Here is a 21843-nt window from a genome sequence, read left to right as displayed (position 1 = left end):
GAATCTGGAGAAATCTCTGTGTGCAAGCGACAAGGGTGAAAATTAATTTTGGATACCATGATCTTGCCCTTTTTGTGGCATGTAAATGTAAATGAAGCATGTGTGTACTTTTCCCACCTTTGTACAAGTATAGATACTCAAGTACAGATACTCATGTTTTAAAAGACTGTGGTAAAAGTTGAAGTACTGAATATACTTTTTTACTCAAATTAAAATAAAGATGTTTGGGCTCTGACATATACTTAAGTAAAAAGTAGCCATTACTACTGCCTGTTTTAGTGTCACTCTGATAGCTGGACCTCATATTATATTAAAATTATGGCAATCATTTAAAATAATCAATCAAGTCTAATCACATGATTGTCATGAGTTAACTCACAATTTGTTCAAATGTACCTTAAATTAACACTTTTCAAGTTTTTAATACTCTAATCAACTTTGGCATGAACAACGTCTCTACGTTACATGTGTAAACCTAGTTCCCTGAGAGAACGAGTTACTGCGTTAAAGCGATTTGGAATCGCGCCCCAGTGTTCACGCTCTGAAATAATGTGTGTAATCAGTCAACAATTCTACACTGGCCACCACTAGCAGGGTGACATCACAACCAGGAAGTATAGAACGCATATAGAGTGAGGCATCGCCAGTTTCTGTAAGGGAGAAAGATTCGCTGCAGGAACGTCAGAGGTGTGGCATAGAGACACAGCGTCTCATTCACTCAGGGATTTAGGGTTACATACGTAACCTAGAGCTGCATCGAAATGCTTTGGGAACCAGTGTCCAATTACGCCAGACTAACCAGTCCCTGCCTAGTGTGTATCTGTCAAACACAGCTAGAGGGCGATAGAGGGGCCAAGAGTGGCACTGCAGTATAGGTTATCGAACCGCATTAAGGTCAGGGGGTGGACCAACCCCCTTACCTTTGCAGCGTTACATATGTCTTGGAGGGGAACTTCAGAGGACCAAGCATTTGAGGCAGCCACACTCCGGGTGGAGTGAGCTCTGACCCTGAAAGTAGCGGGGAGACCAGAGGACTCAGAGGATGTGATAGAATCAACAGTCCACCTGCTCAGAGGCAGCCTATTAGCAGGGAGGCCTCTCCTGGGATTGCTGTAGAAGATGAGCAGCTGATCAGGCTTTCTCCATGGACTTGCCTTGTTGTCTTGTGTCCACTACATGCACCGGACAGAGCCGGTTCATTTATTCCTGGTCTTGGTTTTGGAACAGAGGAGGATAAAATGGCGGTAATTTTACAGGTCATGGGACAACCGAGGGCACCTTGGGAATGTAACACGTACCGGGGTACAAGAAGGCACTAGCCATACCTAGGGTAAACTCCAGGAAGGAGGGAGCCACAATTCCCATACTCTTTTGATAGAGCAGATAGAGAATGTGGTCTTGATGGAAAGGTGCCTTCAATATGCCTCAGCTAGAGGCTCATAGGGGGTTCAGACAAAGCTGAAAAAACAACAACCAGGTCCCAACCAGGGACTCTAGGTCGTACTGGGGGCCTCAGCAAAGAAAATGCTCAACCATGGGGTCTCTGCCCAGAGATTGCCCAGCTAAGGGGGCATGATAAGCTTAAATGGCGGACATGTAGACTTTCAGGGTGGATGGGGCCATGGTCTCGACCACCTCACCACAGACCTCCTTGATAGTTGATGTAGGAGACCACCACAGTGTTGTCCATATGGACAAACATGTGGTGACCTGTGAGGTGTGAGAGGAAATGCTTCAGTGCTAGAAGCACGGCCAGCATCTCTAGGCAGTTGATGTGCCAACGTAGATGGGGCCCTTCCCACAGACCTTGGGCAGAGAGGCCTCTCATGATTGCTCCCCACCCCATGAGGGACGCATCCGTTGTTAGCGTTAAACAACGACCGGGGTCTCCCAGCACAGGGCCAAGAGATATGAACACAGGATTCCGCCAAACATCTAAGGCATGGTGCGGATGGGATTGCCCCTCCATGAGACCACTGAATGGGGTCTTATGTACAGCAGGCCAGAGCTCACTGGAGCTGGCCATGCCCTGAAGCAACAAGGGTTACATCCCGATTGGAGGTCAAAGGTTGCAATGCGGCTGCACCCACCAAGCAGCCCCATGTGAGCGGCATAAAAGTTAGCGCTGAAATGCCACTACCAGTTACTTATTTTCCTAAAACCTTTTAACCACTGAGCCTACGGAGTCGCCAAGAAGGCCAGAAGAGGTTAGCGGGGTGTCCAGCAGTACGTGCCTGTCTCTATTAGACATCTCCATCAGAGTAAGCCACAGGTGCCTTTCCGTAGGACACCAGGGCAGCCATAGACCGCCCAGTGGCCCTAGCGGTCTCTTTAGTGACTCTGAAAGCCAGATCCACCATAGGGCTAAGCTCATCGAAATGGCTACACGGTGCACCTACCACATCTAACTTATGCAGCAGGTCTGCCTGACACGCCTGAAGCACCACCACGGTGTGCAGGGAAGCAGGGGCTTGACCTGCCGAAGCATGAGCTTTACCCACGAGTGCCGATGTATATCATAGGGGCTTTATGGGTAGTGTCGTGGTCCAAAGTGAGGAGGAGATTACAGGAGAGAGTTAGCTGGCAAGCGTCTCTTCAACCTGTGGCTCTGGATTGCAGAATGGTTTGTACCACCTCAATGGAGAGACCAGCGACTAGCAACTGCGCCCCCTCAGGGGCCAAAGCCATAGCCTCCATAGCTCTTGGCGACGATGTATTATTAAGGTAGAAAATCCCTCCTGAGAGGACGCTCCCAAAGGGGGTGTTTGAGAAGGGCTACCAGGTCGGAAACCATGGCCTGCCTGACACCACAGGGTTACCAGGAGGGGATGGGCTCTATCCCGGTGAACAATGACAGGGGGAAAGGTATACAGGTGCAGCCAAGGCCTCGCCTGTACCAAAGCATCCAGCCCTAGAGGGGCTTGGGTTGTTCGGGACAACCAGAGATGCAAACAGGTCCACCTGGGCTATGTAAAATCTTGGCCAAATTTGCTCCACCACTTTATGTATCATGCATAATGCTAACTGGGTGTTTCAGAAGCTGTATAAACAAACTTGTTTAAGCTTGTTTAAAGTCCTATCTAGAAACAGAAGATATGACCACATTGCTATCTTTTCCACACACACAGACAAATCAAGGTACATACCTAAAACAGTACAAATACTTTGCCACTCCAATGAACCTCTGAACATTGGCACATTTTTTTACCTTCTTGTTTTATACGCTTAAGAGAACATTTGTTCTTTTAAGTGTATTACTTATTACTTATTCACCACTTATTACTTATTACTTATATACCATTACTTATTCACCCCTAGTAATGGAAACGTACGTTTGTGACTGGTAAGGTATAAGAGTTGTGCCTGATATTTTTTCATAGCTTTTCACTGATGTTATGTGTACATAAATGTTCTATTAAGATGGATTTTTGGACTGGAATTCATATAAACAGCTTTGCAATGATGGGTTAGGGCTACAAAAAGTTTTGCTCTCAAGTCTCCTTTAGTAAACATATGACAATTTCATTGTGGTGTCTACTTTGTTGGAATTATCATTAATGATCATTAATCTGGTGTCTGGTATTTGTTTTTGTTTTTGTTCATTGTCTCAGGAAGCTTTTCCTTGCCATCATCACATATGGTTTAATCATTAGAGAAAATTATAAATGTATAATGTATTTTCCCTGCCTATTTATTTATTTAAAGCTGCTTTGTGACAATGTACTGTATATACAAAAACATTCATCTAAATTCTATAATGTTTTATGTCCTTTTAAAAAATTCTTCATCATAATATTTCCCACTAATTTTTGGTTTCTAGATATGCCTTTGTGCCCAGAATGTAAAGATGTGTGCACAGCCTGGATAAGTACACTATACTATTTGCATTAATCTTTGTATTTCTATTTAGGCTTTCTGTCATTATGATTAATGAGGTACTTAGGCTCTAAAGTTGCCACAAAGTGGTTTTCCACTATTTTGAAAGTATCCCCAATTGTGTTCTTTTTAGTCACATGACATGTACACTGTGGGTTAAATAAGATGCATGAGGACAGACCTCTCCTAATATTTCAAGGTTAGTTACCAACAGATCAATAAGGTATAATATTATTTCATTTGATTTTGAAGATATAGCCAATACAATTTATTTAAAATAGAAATGTAACAATATATTTAAAAATCAATTTTTCATAAACATTTATTTTATAAAATGTATTTTTGTATTCATATGTGCTATGAAGTTGGATAAAATCATAAAATCAATCATTTTCTTTTTAAGGACTTTGGATCATGTCAGACAGAAACGTGACATTTGTGAAGGACTTTTTCATTGTTGGTTTTCCTGGACTTCATCGTAACTACTATGCGCTTGTGTCTGCAATTATGTTCTTAGTTTATTTGTGCATTTTGGTTGGGAATGGGATTTTTTTACTTCTATTTGCGACAAACAAAAGTCTCCATAAACCTATGTATTTTATTTATACAACATTAGTGTTGTCAGATATTTTGTTTAGTACTTGCACCTTGCCAAAAATCATTGCTAGATATTGGTTCCAAGATGGGACAATTTCTTTTGCCGCTTGTTTTTTTCAGATGTACTTAGTGCATTATTTTGGTTTTGTCAATTCATACACACTAGCATTAATGGCAATAGATAGATATTTAGCAATTTGCTGCCCATTTCATTACCATTCTTTGATGTCAAACAGGAATATTGTAATTTTGAGTTTAATAGTCTGGGTTTTTGCTCATGCTTGCTGTATAATGATGGTTGTTCGAGCTTACCCCCTACCTTATTGTGGAGCTAACACCATTATACACTGCTACTGTGATCACATATCTATTACTCGACTTGCATGCACTGACAGAGCGCCATATAGTTTTCCTGCTTTTCTTTATGCCATGGTAACACTGCTGGGATCTTTTGCCATTGTTGTGATCTCATATTTCTGCATTATTGTAGCTGTTCTAAAAATATCAAGTGCACAGGGACGGCAAAAGACTTTTTCTACATGTAGTTCTCAACTCATTATAATTTCACTCTTCTTTCTACCAAGGTGTTTTAATTACTTGGCTGCCAATATAGGTATCACACTTAATGCTGATTTGCAAATAGGCATTATAATGTTGTATAGCATGCTGCCTCCAATGATTAACCCTTTACTGTATAGCCTAAAAACAGTAGAAGTAAAGAAGATCTTTATCAAAACATTTAAAAAACGCGAGTTAGCTTGACTTAATTTGTAAGTAATTGAAATATGACACACGTGGACCATGATATTATGTTCCAGTTTTTGTAATATAATACAATTTCTGATTTCAGCAGATTGTAATTAAACAGTTGAATGATTTGAGCATTAAGGAAAAACCCAAAAATCTGTATACATGTGGCAAAATTTGAAGATAACCAAACACAATACCTTGTTATGATCATGCAATACAGAAGCAGTGGACAAATCTCAAAGAATTAATTTGGTGGACAAGTTCTGGTATTTTCCATGCTTTCATATGCCTAACTCAATTTAAAGCATAAAAATAAACCTTTCCATTAAAAACAAATGTAAATATTTCTAGTTTAATTTTGGGTTTATTTCATTTAAAATAAATATTCTGATAATATACAGGAATCCCTTGCAAATATTGGTTCTGTTTTAATTACACATGGGATACAAGCAATACAATGTGCACAAACTGATTTATGAGTTTATTGACATTATTCAGTATTGGTATTTTTATTTAGTTTTTTTTACTTTTCTGTGAATTGTAAACACTATTAAACTGTTAAAAAGCAATAATATTCTAAGTATTTGCACATTTTCATGCTGAAGAGTCTACTCTTCCCAATTTGACATACAGCATTATCCTGTAAATGTAATTTTTGAACTGCTTTTACCTAATGGACATGCTGTGTTCAGTTCTGAGAGGATCAGGATATTGCAAATAAGAGTTATCATAAAGGTGCTGAAAAATTTGTTAATAAATGCCTGAAACCTATGGTGCTTAGCAAGATTATAGTGTATAATTCGTTATTCAAAGTGACTAATTATGGTGTTGAATACTACCTTCCATTCATCCTCTTTGATGTGCATTAAAGATTCTTTTATAGGGCAAGTTTTGTGAATATCTTAGAGTGCATACATTGACAGCCTTGATCTCTGGAAGGGATAGGGTAAATACCCAGTATCTAGCAGAAGCTACTAGACTAATCGCACAATCACAGTGGTGATAGGCTGTTAGCTTGGATGTTTGTGCTTCACTAATTATGGTAGCTAGGTTTCTGAAAGGCTTTGGTATAGTAATATCTGTTTGTGTGTCAAGGCATTTAATATGCATGATGAGCGAGACTAAAGTCATTAAACAATAAAACAGATCATGAGCTCATTGTGTTTCCATGAATTTGTAATGTCATGAGAATAGTTCAACAAGAACAAAGTGATTTATTGATTATGAAAGAGAATTTCTTAATTAAAAATGTCAGTGCACATTTGGAGGGAAATAGTGTGCTCAAATACTTTTTTTGATAACTGTTGACATCTTTCTGCTGTTGCCCTCTAACCAGACATTTTTTTTACTGAAATAAATTAATAATAAAAAACCCCCAATAAAAATAGAAAGCTTGCTCAATGTGTGTATGTCTATATGGTAAGCGGTACATGTCAAGTCAAGTCAAGTTTATTTATATAGCGCTTTTCACAACAGACATTGTCTCAAAGCAGATTTACAGAAATCAACAGTCAAGGTGAATGGTGTGCATTTATCCCTGATGAGCAAGCCATGGCGACTGTGGCAAGGAAAAACTCCCTTAGATGTTATGAGGAAGAAACCTTGAGAGGAACCAGACTCAAAAGGGGAACCCATCCTCATTTGGGTGACATCAATAGTTTGATCATAAATCTTTCAACAATACAGAACACTGGAGAGTGAGAACTAACATGAGTACTGGAGTATAAGATTATAAGTAAATGTTCTATCTACAGTCTTTTGTATAAAAGTAAGAGCTACTGAGCTCAACATTTGTGATCATCACAGATCCAGCAGCAGCTTCTCCATGCCAGAGCCTTTAAACACTCCAGGAGGTCCAATGTCAAAACTCCACACATGTAGTGGGATCCAATTAGCACTGGTACGTCACTAGATGGTTCAGGATGTTTGCGAGTTTGGCATCTACTTCTTTAAAGTCCATAATCTTCACGAGGTGGGACGTGACTGGAGCTGGCCAAACCTCAGGAAGCCTCAGGATGGGGAGAGAAAGAGAAGCAGTGGAGAGCAATTAGCGTAGCTGCTGTTCATGATATTAACAGCACAAGTTGATAATGTGCATGTGATCAGATGTTCTGGAGCACAAGGTTATGATGTGAGACGTATTATGTGTAGGCTTTGCTAAAAAGATGTTTTTAATCTGCACTTAAACTGGGTGAGTCTGAGTCTGAACCCCGAACACTGTCAGGAAGACTATTCCAAAGTTTGGGAGCTAAATGTAAAAATGCTCTACCGCCTTTAGTGGACTTTGCTATTCTAGGAACTACTAGAAGCCCAGAGTTTTGAAATCTCAGGGAGCGTGACGATTGTAGCGTGTTAAAAGGCTGGAGAGATACATAGGTGCCAAACCATTTAGTGCTTTATAAGTGAGTAGCAGTAATTTGTAGTCTATTTGAAACTTAAGAGGAAGCCAATGTAGGGATGATAAGATTGGGGTTATGTGATCATGTTTTCTTGACCTAGTAAGAACTCTTGCTGCCGCACTCTGAACTAACTGGAGCTTGTTTATTAATGATGCAGGACATCCACCTAGTTGCTACTCAAAGAAGGCTGTTTTTGTAACTTGGTTGATATGATTTTTAAAAGATAAGTTGCTGTCTAAAATAACTCCCAGGTCCGCCTCTCTTCCTCTGAGAAGGAGGGGCTGCACGCTGTGAGCTGGGTTTTGAGATGGTCTTGTCCCTTTCTCCTTCCTCACCTGCCTGGTCCGAGAAAATATTTTAAAAGAAAATTAAGGCAAGCAAGAAATGTAGGCACACCTTCCAGAATGTTTGTGGCTTACCTGGGAGCAAAGCACACTATATCGGTTCTCGAAGGAGCTGACAGCGCAGGTTGCACTCACATGACTTTGCGAACGCATCGCTCACGGTGAGCACTTTTCGAGGAGGGTGCCCCTGCTCTTAATGGTTCTGGCCCCACTCTTGCTGAGCCCAGCAAGTTCCTGGGGCTCGCAGATTAACCTTGCAAAGGGTTTTGAGATGGGCTTGTCTTTTTCTTCTTCCTCACCTGCCTGGTTCGGCACTCATTTGCAAGCATTGAAAGCACGCCTTATACCCAGTTTCAGCTCCGCCTCTCTTCCTTTGAGGAGGAGGGGCTGCATGCTGCGAGCCGGAGGTTGAGGAGCTTATGGAGATTGTGGCCTGTGCTGTAGCCAAGCCGATTAGCCGGCCAATGAGCAGAAAGTTCCCCTGTCCAATAAGCTCTGGTAAGTAAGGTCTTTCTTTCCGGGCCTGCACACTGAGGTGTCCAGGTCCTGGGCTAAGCCGTATTCGGTCCGCCCCTTCAGTTCCAAATCCTTGTTGTACTCCAATGTAATGGAACTGAAAGAGTGTGGTTACAGGTCGGTGCCCCGGGTTGAAGAGATGCTGGACAGCTATCTCTCCACGGGTGTCACATCATACCTTAAGACCCTGACACTGCCCACCAAGCCCCTGCGAAGCACGTCTGCGCTGGTGGGTAAGGCATATGCCTCAGCAGGTCAAGCTGCTGCGTTCCTGTGCACCATGGTGGTGTTACAGGCGTATAAGGCTGCCCTGCTGTGAGAGCAAGATGTAGAGGGCATTTCGCCAGCCAGGAGCTCCACTGTGCAGTGGATTTAGCTCTTAGGGCCACGAAAGAGACCGCTGTGGCTGTGGCTGCTCCAGACTTGTCTCGATGGGTCTTCAATGGGCTATTAGAAAGATCTGCATCTTAAACTATATTGACGATTTGCATCGAGATGTCATTCTCACTCACACTCTGTACTGCTTTCTTCACTACAGAGAACCACTTACTTAGGCATCGTGTGGGATTCGACCCTTATGCGTGCACAGCTGTCTCCTGCCGCATTGTGTCTATCCTTACGGCCATCAGGAGGGTAAAAGAAGGATAGTCACTCACTGCTGGTGCTAATGGCAGCAGTGTCCAATGTGGTTCCACTTGGCCTCTGGCACATGAGACCCCTTCAGTGGTGGCTCAGGGCCTGAGGGTTCTCTTGGAGGGGCAATCCGGTTCATACAATCAAGGTCATGTGGCGAGCCCTACGTGCCTCAGATTTTTGGAGAGATCCCGGGGCCCTATCTCAGGGCCCCATGTTGGGAGTTCCTGGTCATCATGTAACGCTAATGACGGATGCTCCCATCATGGGCAGAGGTCTTTGAGGAGGGCCCCATCTACTGTGCCTTTGAGGTTTCTCCTAGTCAAGACTGTGTTACTCATGGCCATCTCCTGTTTCAAGAGAGTAGGGGATCTTTAGGCCCTCTCTGTGCTCCCCTTATTCCTGGAATTTAATCTAGGCATGGCCAGTGCTTTCCTCTACCCCAAATCGGGGTATGACCCAAGGTACCCTCGGTCATCCCATGACCTGTTATGCTCCAGGAATTCTTTCCTCCTGCCTTTCAGGCCCCAGAACAGAACTGTGGAGGAAGTCAGAGCAGCTGTTCATCTGCTATGGCTCTCTAAGAAGGGGTTTCCCTGCAAACAAGCAGATTCTCAGCAGGTGGATTTTGGATGCTATCTCATCCTCTTATGAGTCCTCTGGTCTCCCCACTCCTTTCTGGGTCAGAGCTCACTCTACTTGGAGTGTGGCAGACTCTAAGGCTTTGTCCTCTGGAGTGTCCCTCCAAGACATTTGCAATGCTGCAAGTTGGTCCACCCTGCTGACCTTTGTCAGGTTTTATAACCTTGACTTTAGTGCCACTCCGGCATTATTGAACACTCATTGCCAGAGCATTGTTGACGCAGATCGAGTTCCTGAAGGGGAACGTTCTCCAGGTTAGGTATGTCACACCATGTGATCACAAGTATTTAAGAACCTCTTTGAACATTATCCATGTACACAATTGGAAAAAACATGACAGAACCTTTTATTGAAAGAATCCAGAGTTTTTTGTTTACCTAGTTTGGTTTGGTATTTTTGTAGAGGCCATATGAATAATCCAATAAACTATAAAACTATAAATATCCAAAACACAAATGCAGCTGTGATAATTTCATAAAGTGTGTGTATAATAATTTTACCACATTATTATTTTATGCCATTGCTAAGACCTTGTGATATAATGCACTGCTCAAACCAGATTTTTTTTTTATGCTAGAGTTATATTTGATAGACAGTTTAGTTTTTTCTTTCTAGTCACATGACATGCACAAAGTGGGTTAATAAATAAACTGCCCTGCAGAACAGCTCTTTACACATGTTCAAAGGTAGGTTAACAACACTCTGTAAAGGTATGGAAATAATGCATAATGAAACACTAATTCATCATAAAACAATCAAAAATACAGTAGTATATTATGGTTTAATATGCTGGAATATATCTGCATTAAATTACATACATTCTCTTTAGGGCATCAGGTCATGTCAAGTAAAAACGTGACATTTGTGAAAGACTTTTTCATTGTTGGTTTTCCTGGACTTCATCCTAACTACTATGTCTTTGTATCTGCAATTATTTTTTTCATATATTTGTGCATTTTGATAGGAAATGGGATTTTTCTTCTTTTGTTTGCAACAAACAAAAGTCTTCATAAACCCATGTATTTTATTTATATTAGTCTTGTGTTGTCTGATGTATTGTTCTGTACATGCACCTTACCAAAGATCATTGCTAGATACTGGTTCCAAGACGGGACCATTTCCTTTGCAGCATGTTTTTTCCAAATGTACTTAGTTCATTATTTTGGTGTGGTCAATTCCTATACACTAGCTTTAATGGCCATAGATCGATATATAGCAATCTGCTTCCCATTTCATTACCATATTATTATGTCAAACAGAAATATAGTAATTCTAAGCATAGTGGTCTGGCTTTTTGCTCATCCTAGCAGTATAATGATGGTTGTTCGGGCTTATCCCCTACCTTACTGCGGAGCTAACACCATTGTACACTGTTATTGTGATCATATATCTATTACCAGACTTGCATGCACAGACAGGACTCTATATAGTTTTCCAGCTTTTGTTTATGCCATGGTAGTACTGCTAGGATCTCTTGCCATCATTGTGCTCTCCTATTCCTTTATTATTTTAGCTATTCTAAAAATATCAAGTACTGAGGGGTGGCTAAAGACTTTTTCCACATGTAGTTCTCAGCTTATAATAATTGCACTGTTCTTCTTACCAAGGTGTTTTTATTATTTGGCTGCCAATATAGGTATTACATTTAATGCTGATTTGCAAATAGCAATAATTATGTTGTATAGCCTGCTACCTCCAATGATCAACCCTTTACTGTATAGCCTAAAAACAGGAGAAGTGAAGAAAATCTTATTAAGAAAATTAAAAAAAAGTCCAAATTAGATTATTATAGGTTATTGTGTTCCTTGTTATTATACTGCAATTTGATCTATATGCCTGACTTCAGGTGGTGATGTTCTAAATACTGTGGAGAAATATTTTAAATCTGTTAACAATTACAGAAATGGGCAGGCAAAAAAGCACAGAGTCTAATAAGCACAGGACCTAATATATCCATTGCATACATGCCTAAATAATTTCACTCAAAGCTTAACATTTTTTATCAAAAGTATGAATGGAAATCAGAAATTGAAAAAAGCATAAATCTGATATTTTTATTCTTTTTGTTTTTTTAATTTAGATTTTCGCTAACAAATATAATTTTTGGTTTATTATGACTTGCAGTCCCTTATCCCATCCAGGAACAACCCATCCTTATCTGAATCCAGTTTGGACATTACAGATAATAACACATAGCAAGCATGTCACATGCCTAGGCAAGGTGTTTAAATTACTTGGCTGCCTATGTAGGTAATTCATTTAATGCTGATTTGCAAATAGCAATTGTTCTGCTGTATAGCATGCTACCTCCAATGTTCAACCCTTTAATCTACAGTCTAAAACCAGAAGTAGTTAGGAAAACCTTTATAAGAATTTTTTTTTAAAAGGCCAACGTAGCTCATCAGGTTTTAAGATGCAGTGTAGGAAAAAAAATGTGTAAACCTGACCATAAGATTGGTAAGTTCTATTTGAACATTTCAATCCACATTCAGTTTCTATTTGCTGTTCCCGATATGCATTAGGCTTTTAAAAACCATTTGTCTTTTTATTTTTAATTATGCATACTTTCCTTGTTTACCCTTTTGACAGATGAACCGAGTGTGTTTTATATGCAGAATGGGGCAGAGGTGTATGTTAATGCTTGTAATATTATGAAAATATAGAAATTGATCTTTTGTTTACAGCCAAATAGATCACAGCTGGATTATATCACCATGGGTTATTTATTGGTAAATATACGTGACTAAAGACTGATGCTTTTTTGGCTTAGGAGGGCAGCATTATTTATCTTTGTTGTTTTGTTGTCAAATTTCTTATTCTTTCAAAAAATATTATTTCTATTCAATAATGATTTAAACTATCCATTATAAAATACAGTATATATTTGATGTTTAATTTTTTCATTGCCTAATTAACCTCCACATTTACGGGAAGATGTTCCACTAAATTATTTTCCAAGTCTGTGCTCATTCAGCCACAAGGATATTAGAAATGTCATTTAATGCTTATTATTAATAAAAAATCTATTTTTGTTTTTTTGGAAAATAACATTAAATATCTTTCTGATTAAAAAAGTCCTGTAATTCTTATAACACCTGTATTTCAAAAGTATTGGGTCACCTGGTCATAAGTACGGTATTTGATTTTTGAGCATTGCATTCCACATTTAGTCCCCATTTGTTCTTATAATTTCCTCCACTCTTCTTGAAAGCTGTTCCACTAGATTTTTGAGTGTTCCAGTTCATCCCAAAGGTGCTTAAATGAGTTGAGATCAGAGCTCTATCACAGAGGACTCAAGGTCATCTAATTCATCTGTCATGCTGGAACAGGTTTGGGTCTCCTAGTTCAAGTGAAGGGAAAAAAATAATTCTACCACATCCAAAGCCATCATATAGAATTGTGTATCCCCCAACTTTTGAAGAAAAAACACAAAACTGTAGCCAATATTATGTATGTGTGTATTGTGCTTTTATGGTGCTGTGTTTGTATTGTAATTCTCATGGTGCATAATTTCAGCAGATACTGTAGTAATCAAACAGTTGAATGATTTGAATGTAATGAAGAAAATCTATTATATTAATAAATAGCATAAATGTCCTGAATGTTAAATGTTAACATTTATATATAAGAAGCTACTCAGAAATAGTCAAGTAAATACTTAGCGTATTTTGATAAAAAAAAAAAAAATTATAAATAAAGCCCAATATATTCTTTAATATACAGCAGGGAAAATAAGTATTTGACACATCAGCATTTTTATCAGTAAGGGGATTTCTAAGTGGGCTATTGACACAAAATTTCCACCAGATGTAGCCATCAAGCCATATATTGAATTCACACAAAGAAATCAGAACATTTAAGTATACAAGTTGAGTCATAATAACACAACCTTAAGTCCAGGACTGTTGTCAAAGTACTGGTAAAATTCTTTACTACGTTTGGTATGCCTAACTGTATACAAACTGATCATGGGTCCAACTTTATATCCCAGTTATTTTCTCAGGTGGTTAATGAGTTGAAAAGTTTCCATCAGACCAATATGAAGGATCATGACGGTGAGGCAGTTTCCCGCTCATTCTGTGTTGGAGATCAAGTTTTAGCTTTGTTGCCATTGCCAGGATCCTCACTCCGGACACAATTCTTTGGGCCATATGAGGTTAAACAGAAGTGGGGGCTTGTACAGGAGATCGTATTTGGTATACTTTTTTTACTGTTTTGCAGTGAGCCTATTGGGGTTCGGTCTGTTTTTGAGGATGGCAGCATTTAATTTAACTTTGTTTACACTTTGTCCTACATTAGAGGAATTTGACAAGTACAGGAAGGACGATCTGCTGTTAATTGCAGATTTCTTTGATGTTTCTGTTCCGTGATTTGCCAGTAAGAAGGTGGGTAAGGCTGTGGTGTATGAGGCACTAGTGGCTCAGCAGGTTTTACCTGAGCGTGAGATGCTTCCGGAGGTCGCAGCTCAAGCTCTTGGTGCTGTGGGAGAATGGTTGCGAGCTGCTGAACGCCCCCCGAGCAGCCATGGGCTTGCTCCGTAGACCCCAGGTTGCAAATCGCTCTGGAGGAGTTGGAGTTAAAGATTATGCGGCAGAAGCACGCGACACAGTTGCTATGAGTTCATTAAGGGAATTGGAAATGGAGGGAAAGAAGCTCGATCTGGCTTTTCAGAGTCGACCCAGTCTTCCCAAACCAGTGCCTCGGCCACGGAAGTTCTGTTCTTCTGTGGCAGGATCCCCTGCTCCTGTCCTGGCTGATGTCTCCAGTGTGCCCGCGTCACCACTTTCTCTGATCCAGTCCTCCCCAGTAAGCCAGCCTGCCTTGGATGTGAGCCAAAATGTAGCGCTTGTGCCCGTGTTTAGAGAGGATGAAGTAGATGCGTATTTCTCAGTTTTTGAAAGAATCTCCACTACCTTATACTGGCCTAAGAATTTGTGGACACTATTATTACAGTGTAAACCCGAGGCGTATCAGCAGGGTTTCAGAAATTCCATAAAAAAAAAAAAAAAAATGTGACATATGTAGAGTTTGCTCATGAGGCTACGTTATTTGAGAAGTAGTGCTCAGCTAGTGGTGTGCAGAGTTTTAAGCAGCTTAAGGAACTCATTCGATTAGAGGAGTTTAAGTCTTGCTTACCCGAACAACTCGTTGTGTATCTAAACGAGCAAAAGATCGATATTCTGTATAGAGCTGCCATGTTGGCTGATGAGTTTTTGTTAACACATAAAACTGTTTAGTTCCTCGTGCTCCAACGGCGCATCCGTGTGCTCATTAAGAGTGCTTAAGAAACTTCCGCAATCCCGTGCTTCCCCCGACTGTCCTGAAACTCGCGAGTGTTTTTACTGCCATAAAAAAGGTCATATAGTCGCTGTGCACCCAAACCCTAAACTGGGACATAACAGAATTGATCATCCTTCCAGACAAGCCCCCAATTCTGTTATGTCCCAGTCTTGGGATGGGGCGCACAGCGTGATTTTAAGGCACGGGGTGGTGTATACACAAACACTGGGGGTGTTGTAAAACGGAAGGTATATTGAAGTATGTACAATACAGCACCGGGCCAGATCAAAACCTTCCACAATCAGAGCCCGACGCATCAACCTCTGATTAGCATTGCGCATTTGATGCAGGAAGTCTAATGGATTGTGATCTTTGGAAACATGAACTGGAGCCGAACTGTCCCGAGATACACTTTAAAATGCTGTAAAGCCAACAGCATGGCCAATGCCTTCTTCTCAATGGCACTGTAGTTAAGTTGGGGTTAAAAAACTTCTTAGAAAAGAAACACACAAGAAGCTCCACCCTATTATCATCCTCTTGGATATGTACCGCACCAGCCCCAGTGCCACTAACATCTACCTCTAGCTTGAAGGGTTTGTTACGCTCTAGAGCAGCAAGAACTTTACTAAGCGCAGTGTTTTTAATGTGCTATTTAAAGCAGTATTGCTTCTTTGCTTTATCATTTGCTTCCTACGTTTTCTTTATCCTTTTAGTCTTCTGTTTCTCTTTCAGTTGTAATATAATGAAGCCCTGAAATGCACTGTTTGAATTTAAGACAGGATAAACACTGCCTCACTTAACTCTAAAAAAGTTAATAAAATAAGTCAATCATATCATTCATAACCATAACATATCTATGAGTTTTTTTAATTAACACAACTTGGCCAATCTCTGATCAAATCCTGCATCAAACCTCTGGGCCTTGGTAAGTAAAATCTTTATAATAGACCTAAAAAGAAGCTTTGTTTGATAAATGAAAGCTTGTCTTTCTGGCATTGCAATTATGCCCAGCCCTTAAAGGAGCACTCTATTCCAGATTTCATTTGAATAATTCTTTAGGCATTTCCTTTTATTCTTAGGCTGAAGCTGTCTGCTTTCTTTAAAATTAGAGCCAAGGTGTTCTGAGATCCACATTTGCCTTCCAACCTTAATCTACATTTCACCAGAGTTGATTGACTGAACCCAGTATCAGCCTCTTATCGTCCCAGGCTGGTATATCACTATTGCATAAATTGTAATCAACAATAAACACACTGATAATATTAACACACAGTGTTTTAGTACATACACAATACACTGGGATTCTGTGCTTCACTAATTATATAAAAGTTCAACAATTCCACATAAATTGCCATAAAAAATGTCTGAATTGCATGTTGAGCTTATGCACACTTTATATTTAGACTTTAAAAAGTAGCTTCTTACGCAAGTCTCAGAAGATTTACATAATGTTAATAATACATGTTGCGAGACATGTGACTTGTGACTTGACATGTTCAGATAAATAAATAACCCTAGAGCGATGGCATATTTCCTGATGCACTATGACTCTGTAAAGGTATGGATAAAATACATAATTTCATAATAGCTTTTTCATGTAAAAATAAACAAAATTGTAATGTAACTATATTTAAACTTGATTTATTCATATACACAGTGCTTACATTTTTTTTTTTTCCTTTAAGGATAGGTCAGATCATGTCGGACAGAAACGTAACATTTGTGAAGGACTTTTTCATTGTTGGTTTTCCTGGACTTCATCCTAACTACTATGTCTTTATATCCGCAATTATGTTGTTAGTTTATGTTTTCACTCTGATAGGTAATGGAATTTTTCTTCTTTTGTTCACAACAAACAAAAATCTTCATAAACCCATGTATTTTATTTATACAAGTCTTGTGTTGTCTGATGTACTGTTCAGTACATGCACTTTACCAAAGATCATTGCAAGATATTGGTTCCAAGACGGCAACATTTCTTTTGGAGCTTGTTTTTTACAGATGTACTTAGTGCATTATTTTGGTACAGTCAATGCATATGTACTTGCATTGATGGCCATAGATCGATATATAGCTATTTGTTACCCATTCCGTTACTATACTCTAATGTCAAACAGGAATATAGTAATTTTTTCACTAGTAGTCTGGATTTTTGCTCATCTTAACATTTTAATAATGGTTGTCCGGGCTTACCCCCTCCCTTACTGTGGATCCAACACCATTTTACACTGCTATTGTGATCATGTTTCTATTACCCGACTTGCATGCACAGACAGGACTCCATATAGTGTTCCAGCTTTTGTTTATGCCATGGTTGTACTGCTAGGATCTCTTGCCATTATTCTTTTCTCATATTTCCTCATTATTTTAGCTGTCCTTAAAATATCAAGTGCACAGGGGAAGCTAAAGGTGTTTTCCACATGTAGCTCTCAACTCATTATAATTGCACTGTTTTTCTTACCAAGGTGTTTTTATTATTTGGCTGCCAATATAGGTATTACATTTAATGCTGATTTGCAAATAGCAATAATTATGTTGTATAGCCTGCTACCTCCAATGATCAACCCTTTACTGTATAGCCTAAAAACAGAAGAAGTGAAGATAATCTTAATAGGAAAATTTAAAAAAGGCCAGATTAGATAGATTCTTGTGTATATGTCAGGTCTCAAAATAAATTGTCAAAAGTGAAATTGATTATTGTGTTCCTTGTTATTATACTGCAAGTTGATCCATATGCCTGACTTTAGGTGGTGATGTTCTAAATACTGTAGGAAAATAATTTGAAAAATCTGCTTACCTTTACTGAAATGGGCAGGCAAAAAAGCACAGAGTCTAATAAGCACAGGACCTAAAATATCCAATGCTTACACAACTAAATAATTTTACTTAACGTTTACAATTTTTATCAAAAGTATGAATGGAAATTAGAAATTGAAAAAGGCATGAATCTGATATTTAAAAAATATATATATAGATGCTGCTTTTTGGTACCATTTATACTTTTTGTTTTTAAAAATTAAATTTTTGCTCACAAATATAATATTTGGATTATTATGACTAGCAGGCCCTTATCATATCCAGGAACAACCCATCCTTATCTAAATCCAGGCCAGACACTACAGATAATACATAGTAAGCATGTCACATGCCTCTGGTTCATAGTTATTTAAGAAGTAAATCTGGTCTGACCCATGGAAAAATGCTATCATAATATATTATCAGGTATTTTCCTTGCTTTAACATGCCAATTTAAGTCACAAAAATGGATACATTGATAGCCTTGATCTCTGGAAGGAATAGGGTTGATACCCAGTATCTAGCAGCACCTACTAGGCTGGTAGCTTGGATGCTTGTGCTTCACTAAATACATTAGCTAGGTTTCTGAAAGATTCTGGTATAGTAATATCTCTTTGATTGTGAAGGCATTTTATGTGCATCATGAGCGAGAATAAAGACATTAAACATTAAAACAGGTAATGAGCTCATTGTGTTTCCATGAATTTGTAATGTCATGAGAAAAGTTCACAAGGACAAGGTGATTTATTGATAATGAAAGAAAATGTCTTTATTAAAAAAAATGTCAGTGCACATTCAAAGAAAATAGATGTTGACATCTTTCTGTTGATGCCCTGTTGCAAGGCTTTTTTTTTTTTCCATTAAATAAATTAATTAATTTAAAACACAACGCTTGGCAGAAAGCTTCATGATAAAATCAGAAAAATAATTCTAATGTTAAACACTTTTTTAATAATATTATTTAGCTTTACATACACATTATTTTACTAAGTTCATGGAACATTCAGATAGGACTTAAATCAAATAGTAAAGCCAGGCTAGAATTTTTAAACATTGGGAGAAGTGGCCATATTTCGAAAGATATTTTTCAGCATTTTGGGGAACAAATCAACATTATATATATGTTATATGTAGTCTAAACATAACCAACCCTAAGATTGCCTAATGAGTTATACCATATTTCTTAGAGAGGGTTATTAAAAAAGAATGAACTAATTTCATTATGCAATATTTTATTAAGGAAAAGTAATACAAAACTCCAGCCAAGTCACAAGAATTATACTAACAATCAACTCTTATTTCCTGACTTACAAGTGTTCAATTTGACTAACATATGACAATGCTTGAGAAATGAAGCAATGCGTCATGATATCAGTTCTTTCTTTTTGAATAACCCTGTATATTTCTGTGCATGTAAAATCATGTATAAAATCAAGTATGAACCCTCAGTTCCCTTTCAGGCCCTCAAGCTGTGTCAACAACGCTTTGGGAATGCTTCCGTGTTGTCCACGCTCTGAATCACGTGTGTAAACAGTACAATAAAAAGCGCAGTGTCACTGGTGGGATGAGATCATGACCAGGAAACTATAAAAAGCACATGGAGTGAAGCCAGCACTAGCTTCTGTTTGTTCATGAAGCGTGCTATGTGTATATGTCTATATGGTAAGTGTTAAATGTCCGAAAAGAATACATAAGAAAATAAAGCCAACCAAGAAAACTAAGCACACTCTCCGGCTTTGCGTGGCTTGCATGGTAGGGGAGCATGCTACGTCGGTTCTCGAGGTATCGAGGCAGGGTCTGCCTTTCTTTCCTTTTTCTTTAGTCTTAAGACTTTTGCGTACTCCAACATTATTGGACTGAAAGAGTGTTATTACGGGTCGGTGCCCTGGGTTGAAGTGACGCTGGCCAGTTATCTCTTCCCGAGTGTGTTTCATTATCCCTGAAATTCCAGATGCTGCCCACCAAGCCCCTTTGAAATATGTCGGCGCTGGTGGGCAAGGCTTACGCTTCAGCAGGTCAAGTCGCTCCATGGCTGCACACCATGGCAGTGTTGCAGGCCTATCAGTCTGACCTGCTGCGAGAGCTAGACATGGGTGTCATCTTGGGTGGCCAAGAGCTCCGATATACAGCGGATTTGGCTTTTAGGGCCACTTAAGAGACTGCTGTGGCCATTGGCTGGTCTATGGCACCCTTTTAGTAGTTGTTTCTATTAAAAGGCAATTATGGCTCACAATGTTGGATCCCCTCTGGTGTCGACTGGACCTTTTCGGCAACTCCATGAATCCATAATAGGTACCCTGTGCGACGGGATGTCTGGGGATGTTCTGGGGAACGAGAAGTAGACACTCTCCTGAGGAAGGAGGCAATCGAGGTGGTCCCTCCATCAGAGAGAGAGTCCGGGTTCTATAGCCGGTACTTCATAGTTCCCAATAAGGATGGGGGGTTTCGTCCTATACCAGATCGACTTCAGCTGAACCGCTCACTATTAAGACTCCGATGCGGTCCAAGATTCTGACCCTGAATCAGGTAGTGTCTCATCAGATCCGAGAACTGGTTTGCCATGATAGATTGGAAAGATGCATATTTTTCATGTATCCATCAATCATCCTTCAGGTCCTTCCATCTGGTCTTGCCCTCTCACCCCGCAACCTTTAAGAAGTGTGTGGATGCGGCGCTGATCCCTCTTAGACTTCAGCGCATCCACTTCTTAAACTATATCTCCCTGGAAACAAGCAGATGCTTAGATGGATTGTGGATCCTATGAGTCCTCTGGTCACCCCACTCCTTACGGAGTTAGAGCATACTCAACCCGGAGTATGGCAGCCTCCAAGGTTTGGTCCTGTGGAGTGTCCCTCCCAGACATCTGCAAAGCTGTGGGTTGCTTTAACCGGCTGACCTTTGTCAGGCCCCTCTGTCCTCCAACCTATCTGTGCTCTTACACACTAGGAACGGACTGGTCAGTCAGGTGGTATTGGACTCTGATTTGAAAACGTTTAGACGCAGCTTGAGTTCCTAAAAGGGAACGTCTCTAGGTTATGTATGTAACCATGGTTCCCTGAGGGGAACAAGACGCTGTGTCTCTATGCCACACCTCTGGTGTCCCTTCAGCGTTTTTTTCGTGAAATCACCCCGGCAGTGACGCTGCGGTTTTCATTGGACTGATTATACACGTAATTCAGAGCGTGGACAGCGCAGCAGCATTTCAAAAGTGATGTTGACACAGCTTCTCGTTACCTCAGGGAACCATGGTTACATACGTAACCTGGAGACAATTCATGTCAGCTGTATCACACCATTTAGCTGCTGGTGTGAATATTTTTTTATTGTTTTTGTTATTTTTATATACTTACATAGCACACAAAATTATTATCAGAATTAAATGTTACAATGAAGACTAGACCTATATTATGAATCTGGAAAAAATAACTTTTAAAAAGTAGGTTGATTGCAGAAATTTGCCAAACAAGTGAGGACCTCTTTGGACATCATCCATATGAACAGTCCAATAAACTATAAATATATAAATATCGAAAACACAAATGCAGCTGTCATAATTTCGACGTGTGTGTATATTAATTTTACCACATTACTATTTTATGTCATTAATATTTTATGCCATTACTAAGCTTCTCATTACCCAGGAGGCACACAGGAAAGACTTCATGATGGGTTAAAGCAAAGAACTCTCTCAAGATCTTGATAATCTTATCGTTGAAAAGCAGTTTGATGGGAATAGTTATAGGCGCATTTCCAGAAGGCTGAATGTTCTTGTGAGCACTGTGTGGGCCATTATCCGGAAATGGAAAGAGCATTAGTTCACCATAAACCAGCCACGATCAAGTGCTCCATGTAAGATCCCTGTCTGAGGAGTCCAAAGAATAATCAGGAGAGGTCGCCAAGAGCCAAGAACCACTCGGGCAGAACTTCAGGAAGACCTTGCATCAGCAGGTACTGTTGTTTCAAAGAAAACTATAAGCAATGCACTGAACCGCCACGGCATCCATGCACGC

General features: G+C 39.6%; 3 protein-coding genes and 1 long non-coding RNA gene across 4 annotated transcripts in view; 3 read left to right on the top strand and 1 right to left on the bottom strand.

Moving 5' to 3' along the window:
• Nucleotides 1–4290: 4290 nt before the first annotated feature.
• Nucleotides 4291–5235, top strand: LOC310730530 (olfactory receptor 2AT4-like; the record flags this gene model as incomplete). The annotated part of the gene is made up of 1 exon (XM_083549551.1): nucleotides 4291–5235. One exon carries the CDS (start codon nucleotides 4291–4293, stop codon nucleotides 5233–5235), a length of 945 nt encoding a protein of 314 aa, XP_083405677.1.
• A 1421-nt stretch (nucleotides 5236–6656) lies between these two features.
• The window catches only part of LOC310729726, a 58723-nt gene continuing 43536 nt past the window's right edge, over nucleotides 6657–21843 (bottom strand). The window contains exon 2 of the long non-coding RNA XR_014534624.1: nucleotides 6657–7232. This is a non-coding gene — a long non-coding RNA (uncharacterized lncRNA). The remainder of the gene's footprint in view (nucleotides 7233–21843) is intronic.
• Nucleotides 10598–11539, top strand: LOC310730501 (olfactory receptor 2AT4-like; the record flags this gene model as incomplete). The annotated part of the gene is made up of 1 exon (XM_083549528.1): nucleotides 10598–11539. The coding sequence occupies one exon, from the start codon at nucleotides 10598–10600 to the stop codon at nucleotides 11537–11539; it is 942 nt and encodes a 313-aa protein (XP_083405654.1).
• Nucleotides 16736–17680, top strand: LOC310730500 (olfactory receptor 2AT4-like; the record flags this gene model as incomplete). The annotated part of the gene is made up of 1 exon (XM_083549527.1): nucleotides 16736–17680. The coding sequence occupies one exon, from the start codon at nucleotides 16736–16738 to the stop codon at nucleotides 17678–17680; it is 945 nt and encodes a 314-aa protein (XP_083405653.1).

The sequence above is a fragment of the Silurus aristotelis genome, assembly GCF_946808225.1.
Source record: "Silurus aristotelis genome assembly, chromosome: 8".
In the NCBI taxonomy this organism is placed as follows: domain Eukaryota; kingdom Metazoa; phylum Chordata; class Actinopteri; order Siluriformes; family Siluridae; genus Silurus; species Silurus aristotelis.
Note: the sequence above shows the minus strand (reverse complement) of the source record. Positions and strands in the feature narration are given on the sequence as shown.